This window comes from Narcine bancroftii, chromosome 3 (genome assembly GCF_036971445.1).
Source record: "Narcine bancroftii isolate sNarBan1 chromosome 3, sNarBan1.hap1, whole genome shotgun sequence".
NCBI lineage: Eukaryota > Metazoa > Chordata > Chondrichthyes > Torpediniformes > Narcinidae > Narcine > Narcine bancroftii.
Window position 1 is genome coordinate 288064904 of NC_091471.1, and position 13235 is coordinate 288078138.

The window sequence follows — 13235 nt, forward strand, 5'->3', positions numbered from 1 at the left end:
AATTACTTGCAAATTATTTGTCTTCAATGCTCCAATTAGTCAAGTCCATAGATGGTGTGGTCCTCTGTTAACAATTTTTTTCTACTTCCAACCAGATTTTGTCAGTTATATCTTTTATTGATTGAAGAAAGTACAATAAGTAGTGACTGAGCAGTTGCTGGTAATGACTCAGTTTTCCAAGCTCAAAGTTCTCAAAGGAAAATATTCCTCCTTGCCACAGACTTTAAATTTGCAACCACGACTGAGGTAGTAATGCTTTCTTGTGGATTCTCCCACCAGAGGAAACCTTCTGTATGAATCACATTATTGGAGTAATTCCAGCATAGTTTATATGAATTTTGAGATTGATTCTCACTGACTGTTGGGAATCCCTGGTCCAAAACCATTCAAAGTGGGGAAGGAGAATTTCAGATGGTACTGAGTCCATGCAAAAGTACATAGAAACCCAGTGTAAGTGTAAGTAGTTTGTAAGATTGCGTACTTATCTGCCTAACCCACCAGACACCACAATCTATAAACCTGTTTGCCGTTTTCCCCATTGGTGGTATCAGAGTCCAGAAAATTGGAGTAAGACAAGTTATCCAAGATACCAAGGAACAGCCCTAGAAATGTATAATTTCTGTTCAACCCTTCCCCCGAGTCTCTTTCCTATCCCTCTGTCTCCTTTGCTTCAGCTCCCCACCCCCTTCCCTCTGATCAGTGAGCTTTTTTCTCTTCTACCCTCCCACCTGTATCCACACATGACCTCTTGCCTGATGGCCTTTGGTCCTCACCCTGTTCTTTCTTCCCTCCTGCCTCTTCCCCTCCCTTCCACCTTTTTATTTCGATGCCTGCCTATTTTTTGTGGTCATACTTTGACAAAGGCTCAGGCCTAAATCGTTGGTTACCCTTAGCTTCCCATTTGCATTTCTCCAGAAGAATGTGCATTTAGGACAAAGCTTTGATGAAAGAATTGAACTGCCAAATTGCAGTTGTGAACTCAAATAACAATAATTATTTTTCATAAAGTATTTTTAAATGTAATATGTTAAGAATAACAATATAATCAATGTCTATTTCAGTAAACAATTAGAATGACCAATTTAGTGTTTTGTAGATATATGGCATGCAACCACTTTACAAGGATTACCAAAGCACTTCTGACAATCAATTCATGCGAGACATTGTTTAGTCATATTTACCCACCTGCTGTGGACTTTGCTGCTACCTGGCTGACTCTCAGTGCTTTCTTTCACCTAATCAATGACCTCAACATCATCCTAAAATATTCTGGAAATACTCAGAATATCAAGCAGCAAATAATGTTAATGTTGATAGCTGCTTGTCTCTTTCCAGGATTCTCATCGACTTTGGTATTATCAGAATGTTCTCGCTTATTTCAGATTTCTAGGATTAGAGGGCTTTTTATTTCAATGGTTTGACAAAAAGTCATTGATCACTTGGATCTTGAGGTTAAAGTCAATTATACATTTGGAGGTAAACATGAAAGGCAACATTCCAAGCTGTTCAGAAGAAGATTTTTTAAAAAAGTCATTCCCTTAAACGGAAAGCTTTATGTATTCCCTTCCTGGTCAACGTTAATAATCGTTATTTCATATTCAACTCCATCTGGGAATCTAAAATTTATTTTAATTTTGAGAAAAACATTCATGCCTGTAGCACAGTTCTTACTGGGTTGTCTTGGTGAGGAATGAACTCCATCTGCACTTTCCTGTAATACCTTCTGGATTGGGAGTTGCATGGTCATTATTGATCTTATTGCAGACAAACTCCAATTCTAACTCAACCAGGGCTCCCAAAACCAACTTAGAATCTGAGTCCTTGCAGGGGTTTGATACCGATTTTAAACAATACCCCAAAACTAAACTGACTGTCAAATTTCATGTCAACATCAACAACATTTTAGAGATAATACATATATTAAAGGATTGTCAATAACTTAATCATATTTGGTGAAATACATTTTAAAAATTAAATTTTAAAATATTAAGCAACTTAATGTGCTTGAAAATGCTTAAAATAATTAAATATATTGAAATACATAGAAGCTATAAACAGGAGTAAGCCATTCAGACTTTCAAGCCTGCTCCACCATTCAATAAGATTGTGACTGATGGTAAACTCAGCTCTACATTCTCATTTACCTCTGGTGATCTTACATGTTTATTAAGTATTTTGTCTACCTCAGATTTATAATATGCACACATTTTCTTCCTCAGAGAATAATGAAAGCATTGCTTCAATTATTCAATATCTTCTGAGAGATGCCTTTGGTCTCTGACTTAAAAGGTCTCCCAAAAGCAGAAATGTACTTTCCACATTAACCCCTCAGGATCTTGTGTATAAATTAAGTTGTCCTCATTTGTCTGAATTCCAGCAAATAAAGCTGTACATGTCTATAACCTTCATGAGAGAACCTGCACATTCCAGGTGTTAGTCTAGTAAACTTTCCTTAACTATTGCTGATTTAGTAACAGCCCTCATTAAATATAAAGGATTATGATAATTTGTTGTCCTATGCATTGTAAGATATACGTGTGCAAAAAGTGACAGCAGTAGTGCAGATGGTCCTTCTGTGGTGTCTGAGCCGTCTCTGATGAGTGTAACAAGGGGGACGTTAAAGAGCCTGATAGCTGTTGGTAAGAAAATGTTCTTGAACCTGGAGGTACTGGTCTTCAGGCTACTGTACCTTCTGCCCAAAGATAGCAGTGTTAGAGTTGTGACCAGGGTGATGAGGGTCCTTTGTGATGTTGGCTGCCTTCTTGAGGCTGTGCCTCACATTTATACATTCAATGGATGGGAGATCAATGTAGAGCTTGTCGAAAGAACCAAAGACTTGTTGATCCAAACCAAGGCTTTTATTAGCAAAAGACAGGAGCTCTTCACAGGTGGCCGACCAGTCCGGAATGATCCGACCTGGCTAGGGACACAACCCTTTAAGGCCCAGACAGTAGGCGTGGCTTAGCTCTCAGCCAATCGCTGTAAGCACAGTCTAGATACAGTACCTATATACACTATATACATTGGTGATAGATCTGTACTATCACAATCAGAACCTTGAATGGGCCTGGCTGTGTTTATTAGTTTCTAGAGACCAATACAATGCAGAATGCAGGGGATCCTCTGGTTGCACATGATCTGACTTGTACACATCTAACTTTATACATTATTCCATACATTTTAAAAACATTTTTTCAGCTGGTAATACTAAAATATTTTGTCTTATTGTGAGATCACCCATTTTGACTGGGCATGAATGTGTGTGTCTGGTCTTCATTAATTGGGGAATTGAGCTCAAGAGACATGAGGTAACATTTCAGGTCTATAAAACTTTGGTTAGACCAAATGTGGAGTATTGTGTTCAGTTCTTTATAAGAAGGATGTCAAAGCTTTAGAAAGGGTGCCCAGGAGATTTACCAGGATGCTACCTAGATTCGGAAGTATGTCTTATGAGGAAAGATTGAGCAATCTAGGACTTTTCCCTTCACAGCGATAGATGACTGGTGACTTAATAGAGGAGAACTTGATTATGAGAGGCATAGACAGAATGAACGTCCAGAGAAGATGTCAGAGGTAGATATTTTACAGATGGTGGTGGGTACATTGCCAAGGGTGGTGAGAGAGGCTGGTACAATTGGACATTTCAAAGACTCTTGGAGGAGTACATAAAATGTAAGCAAAATGAAGGTTTTATGGCCTGTTGCGAAGGAAAGGGTTAGATTGATTGTGGAGTAGTTTTTTTTTGTTTGGCACAATATTGTGGGCCAAAGGGCCTGTATGTAATTATAACAAGTGTATAGACAATATGATATGGATTGCTTAAGAAACGGACATTTGAGTTCTGGAGAAATTGGCTTGTGGATAGCTCTTGGGGACAGAACCCTTTGTGTAATTTGTAACATGGGAACTGCCTGTATGCCAGATGTCTCATCGATGACCTACATGTCTAAGGTATTACCTTTTGCAAACAGTTCCTCCAGAAAGAAATCATGGCATTCTACTTTTCTAATTGCATGCGTAGATCATCGGAGTTGGTGCAAATTAAAATTTCTAAGTCTAGTCCTGTGACAAATTATTTTGTATTATTCAACATCCATTAGCTTCCGGTATATCCAGACCATGTCGGAAATACTTTAAAAACTTGCATTTGGGTTGTTGATTTTTTTTAAAAATGGAGATGTGGCCTCCATTTTTTAGATTTGTTGGTCTTTGGAATTTGCTTCCTCAAAGAGCAATGGAAGCAGTCTTCAAATATTTGTGAGGCTGGTGAAGATAGATTGTTGTCTGAAAAAGGAAGAAATAGTTCATGCATGCTCAGTGTTTTTTTTGGTTTTATGTATGAAATAATTTAATGATTTGTATTTTTTTCACAAGTCCCGACCAACAGCGAGAGGATTCAGGAGAATCAGTTCACTTTTACGTTAACAGAGAAACAGAGAAACCAAATTATCGCTGGGTATGTAGAAAAATTTCTAGATTTATATTTTTCAAATTGGCTATTGTTTCAATGTAGAGTAAGTTTTCAAAAATTAATCCTCTGTCTGACCTGTCCCTGTGAGTGTTTCTCTCGTCATTGAAAAGGAATGTGGAAATTAATCAGATTATGCTGGCACTTTTACGAAGTAATGAACCTTCATTGAAATAGTTAAAAATAATTGGCTACTTTTATTTTTTTTAAAAATTAAGCACTGTCTGTGAGCTATCTGCCCCTACTTGGGATGCATTTTTATTTACAAATGTTGCTTTTAATGAGCAAGTTTAATTTTTACAAAGAAACAGCATCACTTTCTTTGGAGTGTAACAAGTAATTTCTGTTGCATTCAAGGTAAAATAGTGAACTCTGTAGCTGTGGACAAGATATTTTAAAGTATTGCTTTGCTTTTTATCTGAACTGGTTTAGTCATAATGTCAAGCTTGTCTGCTCTGGCAACATCCAAATGAGAGTGTGCTGTGCCAGTTGCTAATTATTACTAGTTGAGTAAAATATGCCTGTGATTGATGCAAGTTTGGTCACCTAGCCTAACCATCATGTATACTGTTTGCTGCTTTGCAATGAACTGTGTATACAGCAATAAATGAGCTTTTTGCCTACGTGCATTTCTTTTATTTTTACTATGAAATAGTTTCCATTTTTTCCAGGTGCTCCAATAACGGTGTGCATTCAGTTCAAGTTCAGTTAAGGTAAGTAATATACTATTTGTGGAAGAACATAGCTTGGATTTGAAAGAATATGTGAAATATTTTGGAAATAATCCTGGGCATAGGAGCAAATGATGTTCCTATTTTGTAAAATGGTCTGTTTGCAATATGTGAAAACGATATTAAATTAAATCCTGGTTGTTTATTATAGATTAGATTTAAGGAAACTATATGAATGTTGAGCATTTAATGGGCAGATTTCCAACTTTTTCTGCACTAGCTATTTTTGTCTCCTTTGTCCGCACCTTGTAAATGGAAAAACTGCAGTGAGAAATTGAGTGTCCCTCAAAAAAAACACCAGGTTATTTTGATTCCCCCCACCTCACCCCCACTCCCGGAATAACAGGTGGAAGGGTATTGGCTTGTTAAGCAAAACTTTGCTTTCAGGTTTGCTTTTAACGAGTAAATTCCTCTTGTTGATTGTGACACTGGACACAGCTGCTCAGCATTATAACACAAAATCAGAAGATATGGAATCCTTGTGAGTAGAATTAAGAAACAGCAAGGGTAAAAAAGAACCTGATGGGACTTGTATGCAGGCCTCGAAACAGTAGCCAGAATGTGGTGTGCAAACTACAGAGGGAAATGGAGAAGGCATACAAAAAGGGCAATGTTATGATAGCCATGGGGGATTTCAATGTGCAGGCCTTTTGGGGAAAACCAGGTTGAAGAAAGAAGGAATTTATCTAATGCCGTCAATATGGCTTCATAGAACAGCTTGTGTCTGAGCCAACCAGGGGAATGGTAATTCTGGATTGGGTATTGTGTAATGAACTACATTTCATAAGGGAGTTTCAGGTTAGGTGGGGGGGGGGGATTTAGTTAATTTTTAATTTGTGATTTTTTTTTTTTCTCCTGCAGGGCCTATATACGTTGATTTGAGTTTTTATATAAAGATATTATTGGTATTTGATAATAATAGTAGATGTGTCAAAGTTGAGGTTTGCTACTTTTAATGTTCGAGGATTAAACAGTCCGATTAAGCGTAAGCGAGTCTTGCCGTATATTAAGAAAATGAAAATTGATATTGCTTTTTTACAAGAAACACATTTGAATGTAAAGGAAAGTATGAAATTAAAGAGGGACTGGGTTGGGCATGTATATTCTTCTTCATTTAATTCTAGAGCTAAAGGTGTAGCAATTTTGATACATAAAAATTTATCTTTTGAATTACAATCAATGGAGGAAAAGGCAGGATGTATTCTTAAATTGAATTGTAAGATTTTGGACTTTACTTAATATTTATGCCCCAAATGCAGATGATGAAATATTTATTTCAGATGCATTTTTATGTTTGGGTCAGGCTAATGATAATATTTTAGTTGGTGGTGATTTTAATTGTGTTTTGGAACCTTTACTAGATAAATCTCCAAAGAAAGTTAAGAAATTCAAGATGGCAATTCAGGTTCAAGTGTTGATGAAAGATCTTAATTTAGTAGCTATTTGGAGACATCTTAATCTGACAGAGAAAGTTTTCTCCTTTTATTCATCTAGACATGAATAATTTTCGAGGATTGACTTCTTTTTAGTATCGGCACATTTACAAGGGAAAATACAGCAAGCGGAATATAAAAGTAGGGTGATTTCAGATCATTACTTATATTTTACATATGCAACTTCTGAGAAAATCCAAGTGGCCTATCGTTGGAGGTTTAATACAATGTTATTAAAAAATATGGAATTTATTGATTTTTTTGAAAAAAAACAATTTTTTTTGAAAGAAAATTCTAATTCTGTTCAAAGTAAGTTTGTATTATGGGATGCTATGAAAACCTATTTGAGAGGACAAATAATTAGTTACACTTTTAAAATAAAAAAGAATCGATTAAATCAGAGTTTTGAATTAGAGAAACAGATTGATGAGTTAGAAAAGATTTCAGAAAGCTGAAAATAGAATTATCTAGGTTGAAATTGGAATATAATACTTTGCAATCTTATCAATTTGAGTGTGTGATTAATAGGACTAAACAACAGTATTACGAATGGGGAGAGAAAGCACATAAGGTACTGGCGGGGCATTTAAAGAAAGTACAGATTTCAAGGTCTATTAATGCTGTTAGATGGAATTCCCTTATTACATAAACCTCGTGAGATTAATGATGAATTTTATTCATTTTATAAAAAGTTACATACATCTGAAGGAAAACAAGAAACTGGATCGATTGATCTTTTTTTATCACAGTTGAATTTACCGATATTAGAGGATGCAGATATACAGGAGTTAGAAGAACCATTTACTTATTTGGAAATTAAAATGACCATGCTGGAAATGCCGAACGGTAAATCGCCTGGTGATGATGGATTTTCGGATGAATTTTAGAAAATGTTTTATGATGATTTATCTACAGTGTTTGGGGATGTATTACGTCAAGTTGGAGAACATTATGAATTACCTGAGTCTTGTTCTAGTGCTTTAATTACAGTAATTCCAAAAAAAAGATAGCGGTCCTTTGAAGGTATCTTCATATAGACCAATTTTGTTGTTAAATGTAGATTATAAAATAATAACTAAAATATTAGCGAATAGATTGGCAAAATTTTTACCTAAGTTGATTCTATGGATCAAACAAGTTTTATAAAGAATAGATATGCTTCAGATAACATTTTGCGCATGATTAGTTTGGTTAATAGATTTCGACAATCTTCAGATCACCCGATGGTGATATCTCTAGATGCAGAAAAGGCATTTGATAGAGTTAAATGGAACTTTTTGTTTAAAGTTTTGGAGAAGTTCAAGTTTGGTCCTTTTTTTTTATATTGGTTGGATTAGGGCTCTATATAGTAAACCGGTAGCTAGAGTATTGACGAATGGTTTGATTTCAGAACCCTTTAAGTTAACTCGATCGACTCGTCAAGGTTGTCCTTTATCATCGGCTTTGCTTGCGTTAGTGATTGAACCTTTAGCACAGTTGATAAGACAAAATACACAGATACAAGGTATGAAAATTTTAGATGAGGAGTATAAAATTAATTTATTTGCTGATGATGTATTGGTGTATTTAATAAACCCAGCTCAGTCATTTTTGCATTTGAAGGAATGTTTAATACAATATGGATGCCTTTCTGGATATAAGTTAATTGGGGAAAAAAGTGAAATATTACCAGTAAGTGAAGGAGAATATTCAGTTTATAAGAATATTATTAATTTGAAATGGACTAATCAAATTAAATATTTGGGTATAATTTTGAATGTTAATTATCAATCTTTATATAAATTAAATTATGTTCCGTTAATGAAAAAAATTAAAACTGATTTGATCAAATGGAAAGATTTACCTATTAATTTAATGGGTAGGATAAATACAATTGAGATGAATATCTTTCCACGTATACAATATTTGTTTCAATCTATTCCGTATTTACTTGATAATTTTTTTTTCGAGACTTGAATAAAATGGTTGGGAGTTTTTATGGAGAGGTAAATTTTCGAGAGTAGCTTTGAATAAATTAACTTGGAAATATGAGTTAGGGGGATTACGTTTACCACATTTTCAAAATTATTATGAAGCAGCCCAATTTAAATTTATTAGTTCATTGATGGATTTGGTACGGCCTCCTAGTTGGGCCAAAATTGAGATGGCAAATATTTCTGAATTTGAAATACATAAATTTTTGTTTAGATGGAATATAAATTTGTTGCAACAATATAATGTGCCTATACTAAAACATTTAATGAAGTTATGGATAAAGAATAAAATGACAGGCTCTGGGGGTAAATTATCGGCTTTGACTCCATTGTATAATAATCAACTTATTCCTTTTTCAATACATAATCGAAGTTTATTGCATTGGAGATTTAAAGGTGTGAAAAATTTGGGAGATTGTTTTAAAGAGGGTAAATTTTTATCTTTTAATCAGATGAGGGAAAGTTTTGGTATTGATAAGAACTCTGTTTCATTATTATCAAATTCGATCTTTGGTAAAATGTATGTTTGGTAGAGATATGATTTTACCTTAAATGACTAAATTTGAGACTTATGAAGGTACCAGAGAAGTGTTATATTTCATCTATGTATCAAATATTACAGGATGGTATGGATAAAAAGGGTTGGGATAGATCTAAAAGTAAATGGGAAGCGGATACTGGTTTTATTTTTTCCGAAGATGATTGGTTTGATATCTGTTGTGATAGTGTAACTAGATTGATAAATGCTCATTTTTTACAATTTTTTACATCAATTATACTTAATACCTGAAAAATTTAAAAAATATGGTTTTCATGAATCAGATTTGTTTTAGATGTGGTGATATGGTTGGAACTTTTTTTCATGCCGTTTGGTCATGTATACATATGCTATCTTTTTGGAAGAAAATTCAATCGTTTTTAGAATATCTGTACAAGATTAAAATAGTTTTAAAAAAACATAGAAGATAGGAGCAGGAGTAGGTCATTCGACCCTTCGAGCCTGCTCCGCCATTCAACGAGATCATGGCTGATCTTAAAGTTCAGTACCCCGTCCCCGCCTTCTCTCCGTAACCTTTAATACCCTTATACTGAAGAAATATATCTAATTCCCTCTTAAATATATTTAATGAACCTGCCTCTACTGCCCTCTGTGGCAATGAATTCCACAGATTCACCACCCTCTGGGTAAAGAAATTCCTCCTCATCTCGGTCCTAAATGGTTTGCCTATTTTCCTCAAACCCTGGCCCCGGTTTCTGGATTTTCCCATCATTGGAAACATCCCATCTGCATCCACTCTGTCCAGTCCTGCCAGAATTTTATATGTCTCTGAGATCCCCTCTCAATCTTCTAAACTCCAGCGAGTACAATCCGAATTTGCGCAATCTTTCCTCATCAGTCATTTAGATCCAACAGTATTTTTATTGGGTAGTTTGCAACCTTTGAAAGGCTTGGGATTAGATAAGTTTCAGCTTGCTTTTGCATATTTAGCTTTATCTGTAGCGGAAAAAATGTATTGCTAGTACGTGGAAAGATACAAATATGATTGATATTAATAGATGGCATAATGAGATGAAATATTGTTTAATAATGGAAAAAATTACGTATGTTTCGCGTGATAATTATAATTTTTTATTAATAAGTGGTTGTTATATTCAGATTATTTACATTTCAATTTAAATTGATTAGATCTTAATATGTATATTTAATTTTTCTTTATTTTTTCTTTTTTCTTTATGGTTCTCCTTAGGAGAGTTGGCTGAAGGGGGGGGGTCTTTTCTCTTTTTTCTTTTATATATTAAAAAATAACGTTCATGTTTATGGTTAATTGTTGTATATGTCATATTATTTTTTGAATGAATAAATAGTCTTTAAAAAAAAAAAATATTCCTGGAATGAAAGGATAAGCATACAAGAAACTTTTGACATCTCCTGGACTGTACTCCTTGGAGTTCAAAAGAATGAAGGGAATGTTAAAAGTCCTGAACAGAGTAGCTGTGGCAAAGTTGTTTCGCATGATAGGGGTGTCAAGGACAAGAGGGCACAATTTCAGGATTGAAGAGTGCCCAGGTAAAATAGAGATACAGGGAAATTTCTTTCACCAAAGAGTGGTGAACCTGTAGAACTTGCTACCACGTGCAGAGAATTGATCCACTCATGATGGAATGGTGGAGCAGACTCACTGAACCGATTTCGCCTACTTCTGCTCGTATATATCTTATTGTCTTAAAATTAGGATCCTAGCAAAAAAAGAACGAATATTGAAACAACTTCGTATCTCATCCGACAGCAGTTTAAGAGGATCTGTACAGTTAATGCACTTTTTAAAAAATATCCATGTTATTTTGTGTTTTAGGATTTGTCACACGAATACAGAATTTATTCAGGAAGACCAGTATCCTCCCTACTTTTCAATAAAAGTAAACTCGAGAGTGTGTCCTTTCACGGTAAGCTATTGCCATCTTGTATGGAGAAAGGAGAATTTCACAACTGGTAGTGGAATTTTAATTAAAGTAACATCTCTTGATATTGTAAGTTTTATTTACTTTACAGATACTTGATTAAAAGTTGTGGAATTAACAGACTATTAGCAACGGTGGATTGAAACTGTTGCAGTTAATGCAATGCCATTACAGCACCAGTGACCTGGGTTCAGATCTGGCACTGTATGTAAGGAGTTTGTCCTCCCTGTGTACATGTGGGCTTCCTCTGGGCACTGCGGTTTCCTCCCACCTTTCAAAATGTACGGGGATTGTAGGTTAATTGGTGTATTTATAGGCAGCATGGGCTCGTGGGCCAGAAGGGCCTGCTATCATGCTTAATGTCCAAATTTAAAAAAGTTTTAAGCCCTGGCTAGTTTATAACTGGCTTGTGCTGCTATTTCATATATATTTTTAAGTTCATAATTATTTCCCAATTCTCCTGACCCCATCTTGGCTTCTTCTCTCAATTGCAATTATCAAAAAAAAGTTGGACCCGGGCTTGATGTCTGTCTGCCTCTGAAAAGTTTTGGATAAATGAGGATATCTAAAACTATCAGAAATCTTTAGTTGTCCGGAAAAAAAAAAAAAAAAAAAAAATTTAAAAATAAATTTTTTGGAGCCAAGCTGACCTCACAGGTTTTTTAAAAAAAAAATTCACCCAACAGGAAATTAGAAGATGATTGCTCTGGTTTCAGGTAACTCCCTCCCCTCTTTCTTTCCATTTCTTCTTTACCTACCCCTAGTGAATTTTCTCTCCAACTAATCCTCGCAAACTGCGTGCTGCTATCTCCCAGCTGCAAGCAGTCGGAAGAATCCCTTGTCCCAGCGTCATCAAGGAAGGAGTGGGGGACCTCTACACTAACCATGTATTAGTATTTTTACATTGCAAGATGTAAATGTTGTTGCATTTTTAATTGTCCTTGAAAAGATAGAGGCCTTCTATCTTTAACTACTGCAGTCTTTGTGGTGGCAGTAAATTTTTAAATTTAGACATGCAGCACAGTAACAGGCCATTTCAGCCATGTTGCCCAATTTACACCCAATTAACCTACACGCCTGGTATGTTTCGAACAGTGGGAGGAAACTGGAGCCCCCAGGGAAAACCCTCGTAGATACGGGGAGAATGGACAAACTCTTTACGGATCGTGCAGGATTTCAACCACAGTTCTGATCGCTGGAGCTGTAAAGGCATTACGCCAACTGTGTTGCCCCTCCTTGCTCTACTCTTAACGGTGTTAGACTTCCAAGAATTTTGACCCTGTAAGGATAAAGGAATGGAAGCAAAGTGCAGCCTGGCTCTAGTTTAGTGGCTAGTGCAACTTTTGCAGCACCAGCAGTAACTGGGTTCTAATCAAACGCTGAAAGGAGTTTATATGTTCTCCCTGTGACCTGTGTAGGTTTCCTGTGTAGGTTGTACTCAGAATAGTTCAACAGGTTCAAAAAGAATCAAGACTGGGCATGTTATGAACAAACACTGGTCTTTATTGACACGGGGGAATTCACAAAATGGACCAACTTGCGCAGCACACATGCACAGTATACCAAGAAATGAGGGTTTAACTTCTTCAGCACTCATCACCCACAATCATAGTATATCGCGTAACTAAACTAGTACATACACATGAACCTGATCTCCCGAGTTTCTGTTGCTCAGGATCTGGGACGGGGCTCATTGCAGTCAGCCCTCCGGAGCTGTCCGTGGCTCATAGCCTGGAGTTCAGCAGTGGTCCCAACTAGTGAACATATATACAGCAATTTAAAAAATACACAAATAATTACACATCTGGCAGAAATAAATCACAACCAAACATTCTCAACTCCCTATTGGGAACACAAGTACCCACCAACCCTCTCTATCCTTAGAAGGCACAGTCCACTAATAAACAATAAATTAATTATAACTAACAAGTGTATGAAATGAGATATGTCTCCATTATCTCCCATGGCTCAGAATCCAGGATGCGTCAGTTGCATTCAGCCCTCTGGAATTGCCCATGGCCTGCAGCATGGAGTTTAGTGATGGTCTCCATGCAGCAGGGTGGTCTCCATGCAGCAGGAAGAACGGGGAGAGAAGGAGACTGCACATGCTACTTTTTCAATGCAGGACCCGTCCACATCAGTTGCCAGGGCCAAACATGCATCAGCCCCA

General features: G+C 36.0%; 1 protein-coding gene across 3 annotated transcripts in view; it reads left to right on the forward strand.

Moving 5' to 3' along the window:
- The window catches only part of LOC138758915 (E3 SUMO-protein ligase PIAS4-like), a 95771-nt gene that overhangs the window by 41409 nt on the left and 41127 nt on the right, over positions 1-13235 (forward strand). For all 3 annotated transcript variants that reach the window (XM_069928524.1, XM_069928525.1, XM_069928526.1), the window contains 3 exons: positions 4375-4456; positions 5140-5181; positions 10960-11050. In XM_069928524.1, coding sequence (XP_069784625.1) covers positions 4375-4456; positions 5140-5181; positions 10960-11050 — 215 coding nt within the window. The remainder of the gene's footprint in view (positions 1-4374; positions 4457-5139; positions 5182-10959; positions 11051-13235) is intronic.